Source organism: Cervus canadensis, chromosome 28, assembly GCF_019320065.1.
Source record: "Cervus canadensis isolate Bull #8, Minnesota chromosome 28, ASM1932006v1, whole genome shotgun sequence".
NCBI classification, from domain to species: domain Eukaryota; kingdom Metazoa; phylum Chordata; class Mammalia; order Artiodactyla; family Cervidae; genus Cervus; species Cervus canadensis.
In genome coordinates this window covers 31,174,351-31,199,343 of record NC_057413.1, presented here as the reverse complement: position 1 = coordinate 31,199,343, position 24,993 = coordinate 31,174,351, and the positions used below count along the sequence as shown (strand labels likewise).

At 39.0% G+C, this 24,993-nt stretch overlaps 1 protein-coding gene across 1 annotated transcript in view; it reads left to right on the top strand.

The window, feature by feature from the left end:
* Positions 1-14,318: 14,318 nt before the first annotated feature.
* The window catches only part of LOC122430107 (contactin-associated protein-like 3), a 191,998-nt gene continuing 181,323 nt past the window's right edge, over positions 14,319-24,993 (top strand). Inside the window, exon 1 of the mRNA XM_043450906.1 lies at positions 14,319-14,543. Coding sequence (XP_043306841.1) covers positions 14,459-14,543 — 85 coding nt within the window. The 5' untranslated portion in view covers positions 14,319-14,458. The remainder of the gene's footprint in view (positions 14,544-24,993) is intronic.

The window sequence follows — 24,993 nt, the reverse complement described above, 5'->3', positions numbered from 1 at the left end:
GCAACTACTGAACTCTGCCACTATAGACTGAAAGCAGCCTTGAACTGTACCTATCAAATGGGTGTGGTGGTGTTTCAAAAAACTTTAGACAGGAACAAAGCAGATTTGATCCCATGCCAGAGTTTGTTGACTCTTGTCCTAGAAAAAACTCTGAAATATCGCATTCATTTTTATACTCCCTCTCCATGACCCTCCTTTTTAAGAGCATCTTTCATCTGTGTGGTGCAGTCAAATACTGAGTTACGAGATTTATATTTATATGTTTATGTGTGTATGTGCTCAGTCACGTCTGACTCTTTGTGACTCCATGAACTGTAGCCTGCCAGGTTCCACTGTACATGGAGTTTTCCAGGCAAGAATATTGGGGTGGGTAGCAAATTCCTACTCCAGGAGATCTTCCCAATCCAAGGACTGAACCCAGTCTTTTGTGTCTCCTGCATTGGCAGGCAGACCCTGGTGGCTCAGGTGGTGAATTTGCCTGCAATGCAGGAGACCTGGATTCGATCTCTGGGTTGGGAAGATTTCCTAGAGAAGGGAATGGCAACCCACCCCAGTATTCTTGCCTGGAGAATCCCATGGGCAGAGGAACTTTGTGGGCTACAGTCCATTGGATTGCATACAGTCAGACATGATTGAGCGACTAACACTTTAGTGCCACCTGGGAAGCCCTTTATATATTTATGCATTGATCATGTTTCCCAAACTACACGTGTATATGAAATTCAAGCTTATCTGGGCATAGTGTCTTTATCTGGCAGCCCCATCCCAATGGTCGTGTTTCCACCTATCCCACCTTAATCTGGAGTTTGATGTCCTTTACTAGATCACAGTCTTCTCTGGAAAATAGAAGTTCTTAGAGAATGGATGAGGGAAAATTTAGGGCCATGTTGCCTTTCCTACAATTCCCTTTGTCGCAGGTTAGGAACATTAATGAGGAAAAGGAACAAAGTTTTTGTCTCAGGCTAAATATAAGCACATCTAAACTTGGCAAGAGAAATTTGGTGGAGCCTGAACTTTATTTCCATTCCCTGAACATCTTCCCTGTTCATAGGTTACCTATTGTTTCTAAGTAAGGTGAATCCTGATGGAGTCTGCATGGAGGACAATATTCAGAGAAGAGGAGTCATAAAGGACACCTATAGATTGTTCTAAATTTTAGTGTTTGGTGGCATTGTGATATGATACAAAAGAGAACCTACCTAGTGCAGAGTAAATGCTTTAGTGCATATATGTTCCTTGGGCTTCCCAGGGAGCATTAGTGGTAAAGAACTCACCTGCCCATGCAGGAAACATGAGACCCAGGTTCAATCCCTGGGTCTGGAATATCCCCTGGATGAGGGCGTGGCAGTCCAATCAAGTATTGTTGCCTGGAAAATCCCCATGGGCTCTGGAACTTGGTGGGCTACAATCATAGGGTTGCAAAGAGCCAGACATGACTGAAGCAACTTAGCATGCATGCATATATTTTCATTACTATTCTCTCATTCTTTAATATCCCAATTATTTCAATTCATTCAACATTAAAAATTCAAAGAAAAATTCTACTTGTATACTTTGTGCTTGCTGATTAATAAACACAGTTAAAGCGAACATTTAGAAAAATATGACTATACAAAGTAGTTTGCTGATCTCACAAGACTGAGGTATTATTTCAGTCATTCTAAATGATATTGGTATTCGAGTTCAAATTATATTCCAGGCTGGCTCTGAAACGGGCAAAATTGTTTCCCAGAAGACATTGGTAAAAGTCTGCTAGACTGAGAAGTCAGTTCTCATGTTCTCTGGGGTGTGAGGCAACACTGTATCTTTCCCCGTAAACACGGAGGGAAAGCTAATGGGCTCTGGGGATTTCCTGACAGGGAAGATAATGAAAGGTGCCTTCGTACCTGGGCTGTTCAGCACCATTGACCTTCCCTGTAATTGAAACACATGAAAGGGAGTGGGAAGTGAGAGGCAAGGCTCTGTCTATTTCCTGGCAGGTACAGTTACTTAAGCCTCCAAATAAAGAAGTGACTTTAGATTCCCACTTCAAGGTACTGCTTTTAAATCATTCTTTACAAAAAAATCAACTGGAGATACCACTTTTTGTTTTTTAACTCTAATAATATAATCATTTCTTTCTTTTGATCTGTGTTTGTGGATTAAAAGCATATCCACTTCAATAAGGTAGGTGGGCGTTTGCTACTTAATTAATGTAACTAATACAATCCACCATGTAGAAAATGTTACCAGAGGGAAAAAAAAAAAGGTCTTAAAGGTTTACCATAGGAGACCAATATAGGATTCAAAGTGGTTTTAGACTGACAGGCAACAATAGTATTTCATTTCCCACACATGAAATCACTTTATGGAAATGAAAAATGGAAATGCAAAAATTTAACCTAGTTTAAACTGAGGAATAACATCATTTTGTAATCACAATACAAGGAAAATGAACCTAATCCTATAAATGTGTGTATGAACATAAAGAAAGACAGTTATCATCATTATGTCAATGACAAGACAATAGAACAATGGAATTGTGTGTGTGTGTGTGTGTGTGTGTGTGTGTGTGTTGTGTGTGTGTGTGTTGTGTGTGTAGGGAGTTGTTATTAACACTTCTCACTTCCCTGGTGGCTCAGATGGTAAAGCGTCTGCCTGCAGTGTGGGAGACCCAGGTTTGATTCCTGGGTTGGGAAGATCCCCTGGAGAAGGAAATGGCAACCCACTCCAGTACTCTTGCCTGGAAAATTCCATGGACTGAGGAGCCTGGTAGGCTACAGTCCATGGGGTCGCAAAGAGTTGGACCCGACTGAGCAACTTCACTTTCACTATGCCAGTTATACTTGTACATACAAGCATGTATTTCTGTGATAAGACAAAAAACATCTAGAAAAGCATTTTTAAAAGTAGTTATCTTTACAAAAGCTACAAATTCCTGTAATTAAAAAGTCATCCACCTCATGTCACATACTCAGAATATCATCTAGTGGCATTTGTATCAGAACTTGCTATTATAAGTTAGAGCCTATTTGCTTTTGAATCTACTTGAATTATGCAGTGATTACTTGAACTAAATTAGAAAAATGTTAAACATTTCTATTATCTAAACCAAGATGAAACTGAAAGAAAGCAAGATGTTTCAAAGTTTCTGATACAGTTTTAAGTGAAAATGGGGAGTAAGTGAAGTTGCCAGCTGGGAAATAATCAGATGGGATATAAAACAATAAAGGCCCTTATATGATAAGCCCTTTACTGACATTATGCTCAATGAAAGCTTTTCCTCTGATATCAAGGAACAAGAGAGGGATGTCCACAGATGCCACTTTTGTTCAATATAGTATTAGAAGTCCTACTCAGAGTAACTCGGTAAGAAATCAAAGGCATCCAGTTAGAAAGGAAAAAGTAGCATTCTCAATATTTTCAGATGATGTTATTATACATACAAAATCCTAAATACTTCACCAAAAAGTTCTTAGAAGTAATAAACAACTCTAGCTGCAGACTACAAAATAAATATACAAAAACTGGTTGCATTCCTATACACTAATAATGAACTATTAGAAAAAAAATAAGCATTGCATCAAAAAAATAAAATGCCTATGAATAAATTTAACCATGGAAGTGAAAGACCTGTACTCTGAAATCTATGACATTGATGAAAGCAATTGAAGAACACAGAAATAAATGGAACAATATTCTGTGGCTCATAGATCAGAAGAATTATTGTTAAAATGTTCATACAACCTAAAGCAATCTAGAGATTCAATTCAGTTCCTATCAAAACTCCAATGGCAATTTTCACAGAAATAGAGTAAAAAAAAAACCTAAAATATGTAAGGAGCCATAAAAGACCTGAATAACCAAAGCAATCTTCAGAGAGAACAAATCTGGAGGTATCATGCTTCCTGATTTTAAATTGTATTACAAAACTATGATATGGTATTGGTATAAAAACAGGCACATTGATTAAAGGAACAGAATTGAGAGCCCCAAAACAAATCCACACAGATATAAGCAATTTATTTATCACAAAGAAGCCAAGAATATACAATGGGAAAGGACAATCTCTTCAATAAATGGTGTTGGGAGAACTGGACAGCCATACCCAAAAGAATAAAACTGGGCTACTATCTTACATCATACACAAAAAATAACTCAATGGAATAAAAACTTGAATGTAAGACCTGAAATCATTGGACTCCTAGAATAAAACATACACAGCAAGCTCCTGCACATTAGTCTTGGTCAAGATTTTTTATATATGATGCCAAAAGCAAAGGCAATAAAAGTACAAATAAACAAGCGACACTACACCAGACTAAGAAGCTTTTGTACAGTGAAGGAGGCTATCAACACAATGAAAAGGCAGCCAGCTGTGTGGGGGAAATATTTGCAAATAATGTATCTGATAATGGGCTAATATCTAATACACAGTAAGATCTCACACAACGCAATAGCAAACAGACAATCTAATTAAAAATGGGCAGAGGATCTAGAGAGACATTTTTCCAAAGAACACACACAGATGGCCAACGTGTATAGAGAAAGATGCTCAACATCACTAATCATCAGGGAGATACAGTTCAAAACCACAAGGAGCTATCATCTCACAGCTGTTGGTGTGATCATCATCCAAAGATAGGAAATAACAAGTGTTGACAAGGATGTGGAGAGACGGGAACACTCGTGCACTCTTGGTGGGAACACAGATTGGTGCCACCACTATGGAAACTCATATGAAGTTTCCTCAAGACATTGAAACTGAGAATACCAAATGATACAGCAATTTCATTTCTGTGTATTCATACAGGAAAGGAGGAAAACACTAACTCCAAAGGCTATGTGGCAAAGGTCGGGGTGTGGGGGTGGGAAGTAGGTGACGTGAGTGAAGGGGATTCAAAAGGTATGCTTTTCCAGTTATGAATAAATAAGACATGGGGCTGTAATGCATAGCATGGTGAATATAGTTAACAATACTGTATTGCATGTTTAAAAGTTGCTGAGAGTAAATCTTAAACGTTCTCATCACAAGAAAAAAATCTATGACTGTATGGTGATGGATGTTAACTAGACTTACTGTGATGATTATTTTGCAATATATACAAATATGAAATGATTGAATTGTATGTCTGAAACCAATATAGTGTTCTATGTAAATTATACCTCAATAGGAAAATTCTTATATCAAGATCAGATGTCTATTTTGATTTTAAATTAGGAAAAAACTTTGAAGGATACAGTCAACTCTGCCTCCCTCTTCCTTCCCAATAGAAGTAAAGAAAAACTGTTACCCTTATGCCTTTCATAAAATTAGAAATTTTGTTTTAAGAATATATCTTAATTTTTAAAAAATTGAATAAAAAGGATATTTTCCCCTGGCCGCTCATGTTGTTGATTCTGTGAATTTATCCTTCCTTGTAATGTGACTGAAGGAAGTTCTAGAACCTCCCTTTTCTTTACATGTTTGCACCTTAGCTACTGCCATCAGTGGGCATGTGGTGATTGACTTCGGTGGAATGCTGGCTAGCTGACTCTGTATTTCATTTTAATTTTATGTTTCTCTGATTCTATTTGTGTCAGAATGTCAGGAAAAGTATTTGTGTTGTTTATCTGTGTGCAATCATATGAAATGTTTATTAAGCCTCTTTGGAAATACCAAGAAGTATTGCTTTTACACTTTAATATCTTAGCTGTGATTTTCCTATCTTAGACACCAGTATCTATTTAGATGTGCTAGGTGTTTTAGCCATGTCCAACTCTTTGTAACCCCATGGACTGTAGCCCACCAGGCTCCTCTTGTCCATGGGATTCTCCAGGCAAGAGTACTGGAGTGGATTGCCATGCCCTTCTCCAGGGGATCTTCCAGACCCAGGGATCGAATCCACATCTGCGGCTATAGGATTCTTTACTGCTGAGTCACCAGAGAAGGCAGTATCTATCTTAGATACCAGTGTTAGTCCCCCAAAGTCTTACTAGATTGAAGAGGGCTGAACTGGAAAGAAATATTGTAAGCAGATAAGGTAGGGGGTTCATGATGGCATAGCTTTCTTGACATAAGAGAAGCCATTTTTGGTCCAAGTCATTTCTAATCAAAGTCTGGCCACAGTACTTGCCCTTGAACAGGTCTCAATAATTAAGGATCTTAAGTGGAAAAAATAATTCAGACTGTTATCAGGTAACAATAGCAAAGATAATAATAGCAAAGTAACAATAGCAAAGATAATATCAGTTTTAAAGACTCCCAGTTCTGTTTCAGTGGAAGGATTAGCCCAAAGTTCTCAGCCACCTGGTCAAGTGGAACCTAAGAGATGATAGTGTTGACTTTTTCTGACCCTCAGGATTTCAGTCAACTAAAGGCTGGGCTCTGCCTACCTCCCAAGCCTCTTTATGAATACACACATACCCTTGATATAAAACTTCCCCAGTTTTGCTGTTCCGGGAGACTCTGCTTTGATAAGTGTTGCTGGTGTTCTACTTACTTGCTGCAGGTAATAAATCTTTCTTTCTTCTGCTTTTTGCTTTGGTTGTGTTTTTTAAGCTCAACATCCACCAACAGGCAGACTCAGTTTTTCGGGTAACAATATGAGGTTGACAATTCCTGTAGCTGAGATTTACATAATTAGATGCATTATCCTTTGGTTGTTAAAACCCAGGCTTCCAAGGACTAATTATAGAAAACACAGCTCATCGGAGAGAACCTGCAAAGATGCTGTGCACTGTGTGTTTTATATTGGGCATGTGACGTTTGTTCTCGCTGGAGTCTGTCTCTCCATTATTGTTCTTCAAGATTTGTTGCCTGGGAGTTTATGGGAAAAATTACTCCTAATAGAAATACTGTTATATTTTACTCACAGTATTCTAACTTTCAGAGTATTTAATGACAAAACTGTTCCCATTACCAGAGTAAAGCTAAACATATTTTCAGATTTAAATAAAGCATGCAGAAATAATTTATAGGGAGAAAACTATTGAATGAAGAAGAAAAATGAATGGAGCCATGTTCGGTCTATGGAGAGCACTGGGAAAGGACTTCATTCGGGTGGGGCAAGCTGACCTTTCCTCCTCTCAGGGTAGGGAGTCCTGAGTGCACAGACTGCTCCCAGGGAGCAGGAAGCAGAAACCAGAAGACTTTAGTCAGGAATTGCTACCAGTGTAGTTTCAGTTAAAATAAACTTTCCTAGGCAGCCTGTCTGCTTTTACACATATGAGAGTACACACACTTCTGAACATGTGCAGTTGATTTCTTGTCTTTTATTTTGTGACTCTTGCTGACTTCAAGTCCTCTTTTTTGTTTGGTGTGAACTCTGCAGTCACACATACACAAACACCCATGATGTTTAGAGTTTGAATCATCACTTAGAGAAATGTGCAAGATTCTGTCTACACATTTTCTTCATCTTTTTTTTTCAATTTTTTAAAGCATTTAATTTAATTTTGTATTGGAGTCATGTTAGTTTCAGATGTACAGGAAAGTGATTAGTTAAATATACATATATTCATTTTTTTTTCAGATTCTTTACTCATATAGGTTATTACAAGATGTTAAGTAGAGTTCCTTGTGCTATACAGTAGGTCCTTGTTGACTATCTATCAACCTTCTTATATAAAAGAACAAAGTGCTGTGGAAAGTGGTCAGGAAATGTGTCAGACTATCCCTGGCCTGTGGGGATTTAGCTTGGAGAATGTGGTGGTTCTGTTAGGCATCCTTTCTCCTCTGTGTCCACAGCTCTATCTGACCCAGGTCCCTGTGAATACAAGTGGTGTAAGTACTTGACATTCCACTTTCTCATGTAACCCTCGGATCGGTCCGCTGTTGGTAAGACTTCTATTGTCTTATGAAGCAGACAGCGAAGCTGAGGATCACAGGTGTTGAGTAGCTGTGAGGGTCTCACAGTTCAGTCAGTTCAGGTGCTCAGTCGTGTCCGACTCTCTGCAACCCCATGAAGCGCAGCAGTCCAGGCCTCCCTGTCCATCACCAGTTCCCGGAGTTCACCCAAACCCATGTCCGTCGAGTCGGTGATGCCATCTAACCATCTCATCCTCTGTCGTCCCCTTCTCCTCCTGCCCCCAATCTTTCCCAGCATCAGGGTCTTTTCAAATGAGTCAGCTCTTCGCATGAGGTGGCCAAAGTATTGGAGTTTCAGCTTCAACATCAGTCCTTCCAATTAACACCCAGGACTGATCTCCTTTAGGATGGACTGGTTGGATCTCCTTGCAGTCCAAGGGACTCTCAAGAGTCTTCTCCAACACCCACAGTTCAAAAGCATCAATTCTTCAGCGCTCAGCTTTCTTTGTAGTCCAACTCTCACATCCATACATGACCACTGGAAAAACCATAGCCTTGACTAGACAGACGTTTGCTGACAAAGCAATGTCTCTGCTTTTTAATATGCTGTCTATGTTGGTCATAACTTTCCTTCCAAGGAGTAATGTCTTTTAATTTCATGGCTGCAGTCGCCATCTGCAGTGATTTTGGAGCCCAGAAAAATAAAGTCAGCCACTGTTTCCACTGTTTCCCCATCTGTTTGTCATGAAGTGATGGGACCAGATGCCATGATCTTAGTTTTCTGAATGTTGAGTTTTAAGCCAATTTTTTCACTCTCCTCTTTCACTTTCATCAAGAGGCTCTTTAATTCTTCTTCACTTTCTGCCATAAGGGTGGTGTCACCTGCATATCTGAGGTACTGATATTTCTCCTGGCAATCTTGATTCCAGCTTGTGCTTCTTCCAGCCCAGCGTTTCTCATGATGTACTCTGCATATAAGTTAAATAAGCAGGGTGACAATATACAGCCTTGATGTACTCCTTTTCCTAATGGGAACCAGTCTGTTGTTCCATGTCCAGTTCTAAATGTTGCTTCCTGATCTGCATACAGGTTTCTCAAGAGGCAGATCAGGTGGTCTGTTATTCCCATCTCTTTCAGAATTTTCCAAAGTTTATTGTGATTCACACAGTCAAAGGCTTTGGCATAGTCAATAAAGCAGAAATAGATGTTTTTCTGGAACTCTCTTGCTTTTTCGATGATCCAATGGATGTTGGCAATTTGATCTCTGGTTCCTCTGCCTTTTCTAAAACCAGCTTGAATATCTGGAAGTTCATGGTTCACATATTGGTGAAGTCTGGCTTGGAGAATTGTAAGCATTACTTTACTAGTGTGTGAGATGAGTGCAATTGTGCCGTAGTTTGAGCATTCTTTGGCATTGCCTTTCTTTAGTATTGGAATGAAGACTGACCTTTTCCAGTCCTGTAGCCACTGCTGAGTTTTCCAAATTTGCTGACATATTGAGTGCAGCACTTTCACAACATCATCTTTCAGGATTTGAAATAGCTCAACTGGAATTCCATCACCTCCACTAGCTTTGTTCATAGTAATGCTTCCTAAGGCCCACTTCACTTCACATTCCAGGATGTCTGGCTCTAGGTGAGTGATCACACCCTTGTGATTATCTGGGTCGTGAAGATCTTTTTTGTACAGTTCTACTGTGTATTCTTGCCACCTCTTCTTAATATCTTCTGCTTCTGTTAGGTCCCTATGATTTCTGTCCTTTTTTGAGCCCATCTTTGCATGAAATGTTCCCTTGATATCTCTAATTTTCTTGAAGAGATCTCTAATCTTTCCCATTCTATTGTTTTCCTCTATTTCTTTGCACTGAATGCTGAGGAAGGCTTTCTTATCTCTCCTTTCTATTCTTTGGAACTCTGCATTCAAATGGGTATATCTTTCCTTTTCTCCTTTGCTTTTTGCTTCCCTTCTTTTCACAGCTATTTGTAACACCTTCTCAGACAGCCATTTTGCTTTCTTGCATTTCTTTTTCTTGGGGATTGTCTTGATTCCTGTCTCCTGTACAATGTCCCGAACCTCCATCCATAGTTCATCAGGCACTCATCAGATCTAGTCCCTTAAATCTATTTCTCACTTCCACTGTATAGTCATAAGGGATTTGATTTAGGTCATACCTGAATGGTCTAGTGGTTTTCTCCACTTTCTTCAATTTCAGTCTGAATTTGGCAGTAAGGAGTTCATGTTCTGAGCCTGAGTCAGCTCCCGGTTTTGTTTTTGCTGACTGTACAGAGCTTCTCCATCTTTGGCTGCAAAGAATATAATCAATCTGATTTCGGTGTTGACCAATTGGTGATGTCCACATGTAGAGTCTTCTCTTGTGTTGTTGGAAGCGGGTGTTTGCTAAGACCAGTGCGTTCTCTTGGCAGAACTCAATATTAGCCTTTGCCCTGCTTCATTCTGTACTCCAAGGCCAAATTTGCCTTTTACTCCAAGTGTTTCTTGATTTCCTACTTTTGCATTCCAGTCCCCTATAATGATTTCCGTGATATTGAGTGGTTTGCCTTGGAGAGGGTCTCACAGGCGGGTATCAGCTCCCAGGGCAGCTGTGCGGCTGGTATATGGAATGCTCAGTAGGCTGCAGCACTTCATGGGGGTTTCATAGCTGTAATTTCACAATGGTTCTGTGGTTGGTTATCATCACCATTTTACAAACAAGAAAAGTGAAGCCACAAAGTCTCCAACTAAAGAAAGTGTTAGTTGCTTAGTCGTGTACCACTCTTTGGGACCCCATGGACTGTAGCCCACCAGGATGCTCTGCCCGTGGGGTTCTCTAGGCAAGAACACTGGAGTAGATTGCCATTCCCCTCTCCAGTGGATCTTCCTGACCTAGGAATCAAAGCTGAGTCTCCTGCATTGCAGACAGATTCTTTATGTTTGAGCCACTGGGGAAACCCGACTAAAGAAGGCAGCTCTAAAGGGTAAAACCAGGAGTTTTACATCAGCTGTCTTCTAGCAAGTCCCGGCTTTGGGCACTGCTTTCAACCTTCCTCACTTAGGGCTGCCCTTATCTTAGAAGGTCATGCAATGGCTCCAGAGCTGATGTCTGTCCAGAGATCGATGTTGTACACTGCACAAGGGTGCCGGGGTCCAGCCTCGGCAGGATCCAGGGGGTACCCTCAGGATGAACAGCGTCGGTGAGAGAGAGAGAGAAGACACGTGAGACCAGCCTTGATAGGGCCAAGTCTGCAAGGGAGAGAGAGAGAGAGAGAGTGACCAGTCGCGGGTGCAGAGAGTCTGGCAGAGTCTGGCCATGCTGTATTTTTTACCATAGCTTTTATACCCTAAGTTAGTACATTTCTAAGGGGAAGATAGTTTAACATTACGTCAGCTTGTCCTTCATGAAACCAGGGTGTTTTCTGCATACTTCTTTGTTTATGAGGGTCTTGTACATTATCTTCTGGCCTTGGGGCCTATTAACATTTTATGCAGGTCAGGTGAATGTAAACCTATCTTCTGTTTCTATGGTGACCTTAACTAAAAGGTAGTAGTCTCATAGGGCAATAGTACAGAGTAGAATTATATTCTTGTTAATACAAAAATTAATCTTTCTGCAAAAGTTGTCAGTTGCATTTATTTAAGAGGTTTATCCCATACAGACTCTGCGACTTTGGTGAGGCAGCTTCTGCCTAGCACTCCTGGCTGACAATTAACAACCATCTCATTGTTACCACACTAGGGCTAAGTTCTTATTTCTCTAGATCTTTAACTATATTAACAATGGTTTTTATAACACAACCTTAGCACATTAAAGGCAAAAATACAGCAAGCATAAACACAGCAAGCAAATCACAACCCAATAACCACCTATAGAATAATTTTTCTTATGTTTTCTAATAGGACTCCTTTACCCCTTAAAAGAGCTCTATGTCTATTAGGGCTTTTATATAATCAGGTTCTTTATGCTATTTTATGATTAGGATATTAGAAGCAATCATGCATATTAGTACCAAGCGCATAAATGCATTTGGCTAACAAACTACCAGCAAAGGAGTTTAAATTAAAACACTCTTTTCACCCTGAATAATCTCATAAAATACCACCACCTGGGAAACTTATTGATTAAAGTTCTAAATTGATTCTTATTTGGGAAGAGATGGGGAAGGCCTTCCTGCCTGTGTCAGAGAAATTAGGGAGTAGTCCATTGAGGCAGGCATCAGAAAGACAGATATCATCTTTAAGGTGAGAGCCGGGGGCAGCTTTTCGAAATCCCTGAAAACCTGATCTGCCTTGCCTGTCAGGCTTTCTCCTCGTGACCTTGTCATGGGTGGGATCTCGTGAGCTGGCCTTTTTGAAACCCCTGAAAACCTGATCTGCCTTGCCGGTCAGGTTTTCTCCCTTACGGCCTTGTTAGGGGTAGGGTCTCGTGAGGTGACTTTTTTGAAACCCCTGAAAACCTGATCTGCCTTGCCCGTCAGGTTTTCTCCCCTATGGCCTTTTTAGGGGTAGGGTCTCGTGTGTTGGCTCCCGGCACAAGGGCATCTGCCTGCAAGTCTCAATCTCTTGTATATTGTTTCATCTCTTATTTGTGAAACTCCATCCCGAATGTCTGCTCAAGTAATTTAGCAGCATTGCCCTTTTTGGTTTTAATTGACATCAATTATTGAGGTGCCTACTAACCCATTTTAAATGGATTTCCTGTTAAAGATTAAATGTTTTCACAGGTGACAGCTTTTCTGTTTCAGACACCTTAGGGCCCATGAGAAGGGGTTTCAGAGCTCAGCTGATCTGGTTTTAAGTCTGGCTTGCTTTGTGACACATCCTTTAAACTCTCTGATGTTAGTCTGCCTATCCATTAAATGGGTATATAATATTTGCTTCAAAGGGATGCTGTGACCCTCTATTTAGAACACACAGAAACACACAGACTGGTGTATAGGCTTTAAAAAATAATGAACACTTAATGTAAATCATTACTTTATTTTAAAATTAGAAATAAAATATTCAGGTCTTGGGATATGTAGTAGGTACTGAAAACATGTGTGTTTAATGAATGCAGGTCATTCTACTGCTTGTGGCTTTTTTCAAGGTTCTAAATGCACCCTTCAAGCAAGACTTGCTGTCAGTGTTTCCCCAGGCCTGTTGATTAATGGGGTGGCTGGGTGGGTGGGAAGAGTTCATGATGCCCAGGGTCCCTGAATAGGAATGGAGAATCTAGAAAGTTGAGATCAGAATCTCCATACTTGGGCAAATTCTCAGCAGTTCTACTTGTAAACTCTTGTGACCTTGCCAAGTTATTTTCATTTTCTATTCCCGCTTTTGTTTTTTACTCAGGTTTCAGAATAGAAATAATAGAAACACCTTCTCTGCTTTGTGTTCAGGCATATAATGCCCTGCTCAAAGCTAAAGTTCCTTTCATGTTCCGATCACTTTGGATGGTGCAAGAATGCCTGGAGCCTGTTCATAAGTCTCAGCACATTGCTATGAGTCTGGTCCCAGTTTTAGGAGAGTGTTGACCCTAGTGATGCTACATTCATGCTTTCTTCATTTACACCTGCTGGCAGTCTCTTCAGAAAATAGAGGAGGCTGCCAGGCTTATTTCAAAGTCATGGATCTTGAAATCCTTCTGACTCCATGGAACAACAGGCCTCTATCTGTATACTCTGAAATCTTTATTTATTTGTGATGCCTTTTATATTGCTTTATTTTTCAGTATGATGCTTTGGGGAGTTGTTATTGAAGAATTTGAGTGAAAAGCAATACACACACAGTATACAGAAGTTGATACAAAACTCTTCATTCATCAATTAAGTGTATTCAATTTACCTCCTTAATATAAGGTCACTTCCATGATGATGTTTGGAATAAGATTCCTTCTCCCAGGGTGCACAGTTTTTAGTTTTCTGTATCTGCAGACCATAACTCTCAAATCTCCAAGTAGGAATACACATAATAAAATGATTACATTATAGTAGAAGTGGGGCAGTTTTTAAAATTATTTATTTTTTATTTCCCCTTTATTGAAATATGTTTTGATATATAACACTGTGTATATAACTCTACATATTTTTAAATGATTACTATAATAGGGTTTTTAAAAATACGAATCATTAAATGAGTTGAGAAAGCAAAAACAGTCTTTTTTTGCAACAGTTCTCAATACATGCAAATATTTCCTTCAAATCTGATTACTTGCTCAACCTTCTTTTCAACTAAAATAATAATAATAACAAAAAACACTTCTCCTAGCATCACTGTGCGTGCTCAAGCATCATCCCCATGGTGAAGCTCGGTCTCCTTAGACTGAAGTCCATTGACCCGCTCAGCTGCCGAGAGTGGGAAACCTGCAGGTGAAGGAACTAGGACCTCGGATCCAGAACGACCTCCCCAGCGTCCTCTGTAGCGAGCTCAGGTTGAAGCTCTTCAACCATCTGACTCGCACTTCCGCCCGCCACCGCCAGGGGCGCCCGGGCCTCGCGGAGCTAGCAGAGCGGCCGGAGCCGGTGGAGGTCGGGGGTTGGGCTGGGGGTGTGGCTGCAGGTTGGGGCTCCCGCCCAGCTGGCTGCGCGGGTTCGCGGTGAGCTGAGGAGGAAGCGCTGGCGACCCCGAGAGGGAGGAAGCAGGCAGACCCCATCTCAGAGCACCTGCCTGGACACCCTGGGTTTTTGGGGTGGGGCAGCCCCGGCGACTTCGAGCATGGACCCCGTGGCGGGAACCTTTCTCAGGATGCTCTTTCTTTTGGCTGCCCAGCCCTGGAGTACATTAGCAGCAGGAAATACTTGTGAGTACAGCACGTCTTTTAAAACTTAGGCTGACAACTTAGAATTTGTGTTATTAAAAAATAATAATAATTGAATTTTACAAATTGGCTGGCCTGTTTCTGAAAATGAGGCATTGAAAAAACATCGCAAAGTCCCAACGTGTGGATAGGACGGTTTACAATGGTTTTCCCACTTGTCAGGTCTATGAAACACAAAGCCTGTTTGACTTTTTGTCTGTGAGCTGAATTTTGTCTCTGTGCTGTTGTTTTGAATATTCATTGAGAAAGCTCAAGTTCTAGTAAAACCTAAAATTAGCATGAGAATATTGAGGCGGACAGAGACCAGAGAGAGAAAGGAGAGAAGATCATGCCAATGTGGTCATTTATTTCTTTTTAATACCAATGCATTTTGTTGGATTTATGTAAGAAAGAAAATCGCTGGCCGACCTGGCCGGGTCCTGTATTAGCATAGATGGTTGCTGGTGGGGCTCTGCAGAATCGGGCACGGAGAACTCCGGCGCTGCACAGGCGGGCGGGCTCCGCAGCAGAGCTCAGATGGCGAATCTGGATAGTCAGAATTCCGGTAAGGATAGACCCGTCAAAGTAGATGGCTTTTGCTGAAAGGAAAAGTAAAACCTGCCTTTCAGGTTCGTTTGCAAGTGTACATGCTTGTATATTGTGATCTGTTGTGTTTCTGACTTTGTTGGTTCCGTGAAGATGTATTAACCCCTCTGTTCTGAGCTAGCACCCTGAGTGATCTGAAGATGCTAGCCAAATTGATTCAGCTGACCTCAGGGCATTTTAATCTGAAAATCAGAAAAAGTTTTCCAAGGGTTATTCAGATTAAAATCTCCATCACGGGGCTTTTCTTCCCTTGAATAATTTTTAAAAAATCAAGTTGTAGGGAGTAAGGTAAGCTAGTATGCATTTCAAGAAAGTGCTAGTAGGCATGCTTAGAAACTGACCTTGTTTCTGGATATCCAGATTTAGCTGGAGTGGGGGAGGGGAAACAACTCTGCGCTCACAGTGAAGTTTGTACTAAAGTGAAAAGCGTTTTGTACAAATACAGTGACACTTCCAGCATTCATCCATATATCCAGTCTGTGATACTTTTGTGCTGTCCTCATTTAGTATTTATGGCTCATTTAATGCCATATTATGTGAGTCGCTCCTAAAAATGAGTGTTAGCAAATACTGCCCTGTGTTTCAGACACAATTTTAATTATCTTTGTGTACAACTTCCATGAGTTAATTAAAATGGGGGCATTTACATGAAATCCGTAGGTCCTGCAGTCACTTTGTCACTTTGCTGAGAACTTAAAAATGACTAGTACTGAATGATTTGCTAGTGTGAAAGAATTGTAGAATAATTTAATGCAGTACCCTGAGGTGCAATTAAAAAGTCACTGGAGGTCACTCTTACTTAAAGGAAACAGCTTCAACAGTCCTTCCCTTGTAAGCTAAGCGGAGTTCTGAGCTGCCTTTCTTGTTCCTTTAGTTGTGATTACAAGATACTGGCAAGATCAGTTGTTTGTATATTTATTTTTTCTGTTTGTGTTTTGTCCCCTGAAATCCACAGAGGTATAATGTTCTTCTTACTGAGCATCTTTTTAACAGTCACTTGCTCTGAGGTGCTCCGCGTCTGAGTAGCCAGGCAGATATCCCTTTCTGAGTTGGCTGTGTCTCCTAGCTCAGGCCACCTGGGTCTCTGGCTGACTCTTCAAATATCATTGCTACTTTTAACTTTTCAGCCTGTTTTATTTAGATGTATTTGGTACTCCTGTTTAAAGTTCAGTGAATTAAAAGTACCTATGTAAATCTGCATTGTTAAGAACATTTGAGATTCTATAGTTAAAATCCTTGATTACCAAACAGATGGCTGTTACAGTTGATCAAGTGTGAAGTATATATTTAAATGGCTTTGCAGACTTAAAGGTTCATAGAGACTAAACAAAGTGATAATTTCTTGGTAATCGCATTTGACAGTATCCTTTGTAACCATAGCTTCAAAGGCCAGTGGATCTCATTATAATCCATATTAGCTAATTGGATCAATTGGGTTTTTCCTTAACTCTAGAATGTTTGGGAGGTGTTTGTTTGTATATGTAGATTTATATACAAGCAAGGTGTTTCAAGCATGTATTTGAAGTTTGTTATTACTTAAGTCAAGGTAGAGGGTTTTTTTTTTTTTTTCAGTCCTGTCCCATCATTTGAGAAATTCTAAAAAGGAGTTTGCCACCAGGGTGGGATTTAGGCTTATAAAGAAGAAATCATAAACATCAGCATTGCTTAAGGCTTTTGATGGCTAACCTTTTTATTCCTAAGAAGTATTTTAAGAACTCAAGTAATCCTTTCAGACAGGATTTTAAAACTAACAAAAATGAAATATTCTTGAGCCTTAATAAGAAAATAGTGATAGCTGTATGTAAATTTTAAAAAGGTACAGATCTTTCCCTCCAAAGGATCCAGAGACATGTTTGTTCCGTTTACAACTTGTTCTCAGTAGTAAATCATACAGAGGGGTCAGCCTGGGTGAGATTCTGGCATAAGACATCCTCTCAAGATATAAGACTTGCTTGAAACATTTGGCATCTCAGAAATTACCCATGTTTTGAAATGAATCTTTACAATTAATGGGAATTTTTAAGTCAGGAAAAGTCTGCATGGAGAGAGTAATGTTTCTAAAGACCCAAAACCATGGATGTTATGTATGTATGCACACACACACACACACACACAAATATATACAATCTCTGCCTTTTTGAAGATAAAACATACACACACAAATATATACAATCTCTGCCTTTTTAAAGATAAAACACACACACACATAAATATATACAGTCTCTGCTTTTTTGAAGATAAAACACACACACAAATATATACAATCTCTGCCTTTTTGAAGATAAAACACACACACACACATATATATATATATGTCTTTTTGAAGATAAAGCAAGTTGAATGGGCAGCATCTCCAAATTTTGACCTAGGACTTCATATTTAAAAATCATCTACCTCTACTTGGTTTGCCTTCTAGAACTTTCTGTACTTAGTCAAGATGAAAGTGTTATTCACGTGGGGCTCTCCTCTTAAATGGAACTGAAGAGGAAAGTTAGGATATAGATCTCAAGTTAGAGTCCTGTTTGTGAGAAGATGTGAAGACAGTGGTTGGTTCACTTACTTCCCACTATGAGCCACAAGTGTAAGAAGGCAGTAGCTCTCTGCTTTAGGATTATTCCTGTGAATCTACTATTTCTTTGTGAATTTCCAGATCTTTGGGGAAAGGGGGAGGAGAAGAAGAAGAGGTATAATCTGTATAAGAAAATGTCAATATTTTGATTGCATATTTAGTGTTGTAAATTTGTTTCCTGGATCACATATCACTTTGAGGAGTAATGGTAGTCTTTCCTATTAAGGAACAACACAATTGGAAGTTAATTTACAGTTGAATTATTTTCCTAGAAGTTGCTCTCCTCCCTAACCCTATTCCCCACTGAAAAGAAAAAGAACTGAAGCATGTGTTAGACATTTCAATTGCTGTTGATGGTGATTATTTAACATGAATGATGACATTTATAGACGAAGGGATTCAATTTAATGAGTATGACCCACTCAACTCCAACTTGTAATTTTCTCTAGAATCTTCATTTTGTTTCCTTCCCCTGTCAAAAGTATCCTTGTTATGAGGGGAAAAAAAGATATATTCTGGCCCACGACAGGTGGGGCATACAATTTGAATGACTGTTTTAGGAGTGATAATCAGGATTTGTATTTATCCATCAGTATCTCTTCTCTTAACTCCTGCATATGTGTGAGAGGTCTCTGCCCATCATTGAGGGTTGTTGGCTAACGTAGAAAACAAACCTGTGATCTTCATGTGATACCTAATGCTTGATCTAAGCAACAAATGTATTAGCACCTCAGTTTGAAGATTTGTACCAGATTTGAATCCTTTCTTCACTGGAGGGTTGGCTTCCTTATGTGCTAAAGTGTTATTGTATCATCTTTAATGAAAGTTTATTATTATATTCCTCTAATAGAAATTATCACACAATATTATTATTTTGAAATAAAAACAATATGGATAGAATAATAGTGAGACACATTGTATGAATTATCCTAACCCAATAATATGATTAACCTGAAGAATTTGGTATAAAGGTAAATGCAAGCAGAATGGAGGAACTGAAGATAATGCTGCAACTGCTAAGAAGTATAAAATCACGAGAATTTAGGTGAATGTCTAATAGTGTGTTTATCACATGTGCCTTCTTGAGGATATTGTTTTCAGAACTCTTTATGATTTCAGTGGGCACAGATCCTGTGTGATTATTTGCTAAGTGCCATCACATACTTTACTGCTAAGTCTTACCATCAGTCTCAGGTCATGCTATGTGTGCTGTGACTGTGTAGTTCATAAAGGAGTCTTCACCGTGGAGAGTATGGACTGAAATCCTGCTAATGTTTCAGCTGGTGCAGGCTTCTTTTGGTCTCATGGTGTGCTTAATGTTTATCTGAAGTGAGTCTGCTCCTCCAGATTAATCAGGATTATCCCTGTGAATCTACTCTTTCTTTATGAATTTCCTTATCTTTAGGGAGGAAGAAGAGATATAATCTGAATAGGAAAATGTCAGTATTTTGGTTGCATATTTAGATTGAATTATTTAAGACTGCCCATTTCTGAAAGGCATTAGACCATATGTAATATGTTCCTTGGTTTAGGAAGCGAGCCTGTCAGAGGACGTGCCCCTGGAACAAGTGAACAGGAAATCCGTTCGTGATGTGGTGAAATGTGTTGAGAAAAGAGAGCATGGGATACGGACAGAAGCGTAGAAAGCAACGAAGATCAATCTTTTTGGAAAGAATCAAAAAACTAGTAAACAGACTTTAAAAAAAAATCATATTTGAATAAACTTCCCAGAAATACGGAGGTCAGGATATTTTTTAAATTTAAGGAAAACAGTGGCACTTTTTTCCTCAAAAAAAACAAAAAACTTACTGAGTCCATGTGACTATCAACATGGGGTGACAGGCAAGGCTAGAACTATGCTTGGGGGGGGCCCTGAAGCTTATGCAGTTTGGAGAGACTCTTTAAGCAAACAAACATAATGACTCTAAGGACTAAGGGCAGATTACCAGTGACCCTACCATCCCTGAAAACCTGTTCTGGGGACAAGACTGGAGCTCAAGAAAATCTGCTCCTTTGAGTAAATCAACCAAATCAGGAAGGAAGGAAGGAAGGAAGGAAGGAAGGAAAGTTGCTCAATCGTGTCCAGCTCTTTGCAACCCCGTGGACTATAGAGTTCATAGAATTCTCCAGGCCAGAATACTGGAATGGGTAGCCTTTCCCTTCTCCAGGGCATCTTCCCAGCCCAGGGATTGAACCCAGGTCTTCCGCTTTGCAGGTAGATTCTTTACCAACAGAGCCACAAGGGAAGTGCACCAAATCAGGAATCCATTAGTAAAAAGAAACATTCAAAAGTACTAAATAAAGGACATTCTCAGTAACAAAAATCCCAATTAACTGAGCAAGTTTTACCTTGAATATTTCCCTTGAAACCAAAATCAGAATTTCAGTATGTAAGTATACTTAAATCCATGGCTGATTCATGTCAATGTATGGCAAAACCCACTACAATATTGTAAAGTAATTAGCCTCCAACTAATAAAAATAAATGAAAAAAAAAAATGTTTGAAAGAGCTCAAACAATTTGGAATGAATAGAGCCAGGGTTTACCTGTAATTCTGATTTAAATACTGAAAAGCAAGTATGAAATTAACCTCTAGATCTTCTCCCTACTTACATTTGAGAGCCCTTAAAGGCTTGGCTTCAACATCTGGAGTTCTTTAGAGTAACTTCTGAAGTGCTCCCACTCCATCTGCCACCTGTGGCGCTGATTGCTTTCAGTGTCTTTTGCACAATGTTGGATAACTTTAAAAACTGAATTACTTATGTCTGCCCCTTTCTGAATGGCATTAGACCATATGTAATACATTCTTTCAAAATATCATACTTGATTTTCCCAGTTCGAGTTCTGTGGCATAAAGTCAATACGCTAAGAACAATTATACACAACTTTTAAGTTAAGCAAAAATCAATGCTTTGTAAATCAACTGTACTCCAGTACAAAATAAATAAAAGTAAAGATATTATGATAGCATGATCTTTTGACATTATGCAGGAAAATTATTTAATAGACATACATGATTGTTTAAGTATCTAGAAGAATGCACTTATGTCTGACTTGGTCATTTAGTATTTGATTAGAGTTTGGACATTACAATTGATGATTTCTTTTTCCACCAGGTACACATGATAACTACAAAGGTTGTATTGCCCTGTAGAGCATTGGTCAGCCTTTATGTAACCTAGCAATATCATTCTAAGCTTCCTCTAGAAATGCTTGTAAATTCCTAGTTTCTCAAAATACTCTTTTACTGGACTAGGCATTAATGAGTTTATAAATCTTTAGCATACATTTGTTCTATATTTGTATATGCTATGTTTTTAACTCTTTGAAAATATTGCTTTGACATAGAGATTGTACATATCTGGCAGGTAAAAATATAATCTTGTGTGATAATAAATATGCTTAGTTTGGTTGTTGCTTTAAAATAAATTTTCTTTCTGGTTCGTTGGAAATTTCCCTTTTTGATAATAAAGTAGGGAGTCTGGCTCACAATAAATAGTAAAAATATTCTCCTTGGTTCCAGGTAATGGGTATTTTCAATGTACTGATTTGAAATAGAATTGAAACAGAAAGTACTTAACATTTTAAGCGGTTTGAAGTTAAAAGCTTTATAATTTAAGCTAAATAATTCTTATTTAAAAATATATACCCATTTCATGGGCAAATTTTAAAAAAAATTCCTCCAAGGCTGTTAATCACAATTAAAAAAAAAGAGGAAAAAAGGTATATCCTCCCAGAATATGGATTTTATTAAGTTTTTACTCAGTAGTATGCCAGGATATGATACTCATGGAGGATGTGTTAGTTATACCTAACTTATAGAAAGAAACATGAAAAATCTTTGCTTTTTTAACTGGCAAATATAATATTTTCAGATGTGTCACTTTAGTGATATGATAAATGGTTTATCAGATATTTAAATTTGTCTGTTCCTAAGTTTTATTGAGGGCTTCCCAGGTGGCACAGTGGTAAAGAACCCGCCTCCCAATGCAGGAGACTCAGGAGACATGAGTTCGATCCCAGGGTCGGGAAGATCCCCTGGAGGATGAAATGGCAGCCCATTCCAGTATTCTTGCCCGGAGAATCCCATGGATAGAGAAGCCTGGTGGGCTTCAGTCTACAGGGTCACAAAGAGTCAGACGTGACTGAGCAACTGAGAACATATGCACACCCACGTTTTACTGAGATGTGGCTTTGATAATGTATCACTTGTGGTTCCATCACTCGCCTTGGTTGCTGTCACCTGAAGAGAAGAGGTTTTTATGCTGCATGTTCACTGGACCACTGTGGGAGGAAGGGGCTTATTCCAAATAAGAATCCACCTTATTTTGAATCTGTGGCAGTTTAAATAACCTCAGTAGCCATATAATGCTGTGGCTTAGACCTTGTGTTCCCACATCCTCATTTCAGCATCACCTCACTACTTACAGTGTTAAGGACTCAATAGACAGTTTCTCTGGAGTTTAGAAGTAAGCATGATATTGCTGTTTAGATGAATTACAGGAGTGACCTGCTGCCTTGAGACACAGATCAGGTGCCACCTGCACCTCTCAAGGTTGTAATTAGTTTTTTATTTTAACATTTTTAAATCCTCAGGCAACCAAAGAGCTTGATAAGGTTAAGCTGAATGAATACATAAGGAATGGTGAATTGGTGGGGAAGTGGCAGAATGATACTTATGTGTGCAGATATGTCTGTGGGTCTTAGGGAACAGACACGCAGTTCTCTCTGGTAGGGCAGAGAGAGCTGCTGATGGAATTAAAAACTGTCAATAGTTATAAGAGAGGCACAGATTGGATTAGGTGACAATCCAGTTATGTGGGATTGAGCTATTTCTTATGTACTACCATGCAAAAGCAAATATTATTTACTCAGGATTTCTGAGTATGTGAGCAATCAAGAAATGTAACGACATCTGTCCTGATCCAGATGAACCCAGGTGAAACTGTCGCCTCCGTGTGTCTGAGGTAGTCTGTGTCCAGTATCTTCTAGGATACTGGAATGCAGTCACCCTTAGAACCAGCAGCAGTTAACCTGCCTCTGAGGCCTTCCCTGGTCCTGGTTCCTGTTAAAATAGTACTAAGGGATGGCTGGTAGGATTTTCTATTAAGGGCCAGTAGATATGATAAAGGGAATCCAATTAGCAGTAGAAAAGAATTCAATAATTCGATTCAAGTCAGAGAAAGTCATTTTAATCAAAACTATTATAGAAGAAAATACTTTAACAACTGTTAATATTTAAATGTCTCAGATTTGGCTGATTTAAGAAAAACAATACGTATCTATTGATATCTATTTGAATGTTTGGAGATTATAAAAATTAAAGATTTGTCATGTAGCTTGACTTTTGCTGTGTCTTTGATATTTAAAAACTTGAGAATAAGGACATTGCTACACTAAAAGTAATACAACATAAAAAGGAAAAATAAATAGCTGTGTAATGTCATCAAGCTAGCCAGCTGCTGTGTGTGAGTAATTCTTAGGCTTCTCTGCAATGCTGTCTTGATTCATGGACGTTCTGATAAGAAAACCTGTGAGCTTGACACTTCAAGCATATCCTTCTCTATGTGTGAACTGTTCCATCACTGTGAGGGGTTAAAAAATTGAGGGACTTGCCGGGGTCCAGCCCCAGCAGGATCCAGGGGAACCCTCAGGATGAACGGCGTCGGCGAGAGAAGACAGACAGACAGACACACACACACAGACGTTGCGTAGAAGAGGTAGCTTTTTTTTTTTATTTTTAGGATAGCTCAGTTTTTATAGAATGAATGTTACCTCCCCCTTAAGTCACCACATATTACATCAGATATTGGTTTGTGCTTCCGTCGATATTTTTTTCCCCATATTTTTCCCCTAAGCATTCATCTAGAATGTTTCCGATTACAGGGTTTATACTTAAATATCCCGTACATAATCTTCTTGCCTCACTGGCCTAACATTCTCACTCTAACAAAAACAATGTTTCATAAATCTCAGGTATAGTGTAAATTCTTTGGACAATAAAACAATACATGGGAAGGGTTACAGTAACATGTTTGACATTTCTGAATATAGTACCATGAGAAAAACCTGATATTTTTCTTTACCTGAAACCACAAAAATCCCAATTTACAGCAATTAACTATTAAACAGCAAAAACACCTCTAAAGCAGCAAAACACCTCTATTAATAGTAAAATAATGGCAGTAAAGCTGGTTAATATAAATCTTCTATTAAAATCTTATATACCCCATTTTCTAACTTTACAAAAATACTCATGATATCCCATATTGTTTAAAGAAAGGGAAACAATGAACAAGTAGCAGCAAGGAAATAGCAATAGTGAAAACCCTTTCAACCAAGGAGAAAGTAAACTAAAGCAGTATATCTACTTCTAAATCTAAACACCTCTACTCTTTTCTATTCTAGAACATTATAATCTTTTAAGCAAGCAGCCAAACTATACCTGTGGCCTTTTCTTTTATGACTTGATGTTTATGGTCGTGTCCTGAGCCAGAGCAATCTTAAGCATTTCCAAAAAGGCTTGGAATTTCCCAGCGAGGCCTTATTACTATATATTATAATTTCCAAAAATTAATAGAAAGCCCAACAACAGTAAGACAGAAGGAAGAAAGGGACATTCCGGGCCCCTGGGACAACCTCTAGGGGAAGAGCTGCCTTGCAGGTTCCTTTCTTGTCCCGGCGGCCCCCAACAGGGACTGAAGAGGATATGAAGAGTTTAGTTAAGATACATTTAAGGAGTTTAAGGGAGCAAACACCAATTACTTTTTGCATTCTTAAATTTACAGGGAACATTTCTGAAAAAAAAAAAAAAAATGAGGGGCATAGAACACAGTAGAATTGACAAATCTCAGAGTCAGTTACCAATTAGAGAAAGTTGAATGGTCTATTTTGAACTCTGGTACAAGGTTAAGAAACATAATATCGATTTTCCAGATTATAAGAATAAATGTTTAATCATCATAGTTTACTATTCTTTGTCATGATGAGCTACTGATCTCTTTTAAGAAACCTGAAGATCTGATCTTTGGGAGATTTGCATTGCTATTGACTGATTTCACTCGTTCTTCTTATAGGTGATATTAATAGGATTCAGTTTTTGGAAGAGAGGCTGCATGTTTGTCTAGAAAAAGATGCTTTTCCTCATGAATTTTGTTGTAAGGGGAGGCAGGAGTGGGAAGATACATCCTGCAGACTATTGTGCACTTGAGCAGGAAAAGGACCTATGTTGCATGTTAATCACCATCCCAGTTTCCTAGGAATAAGACTGGGTTACC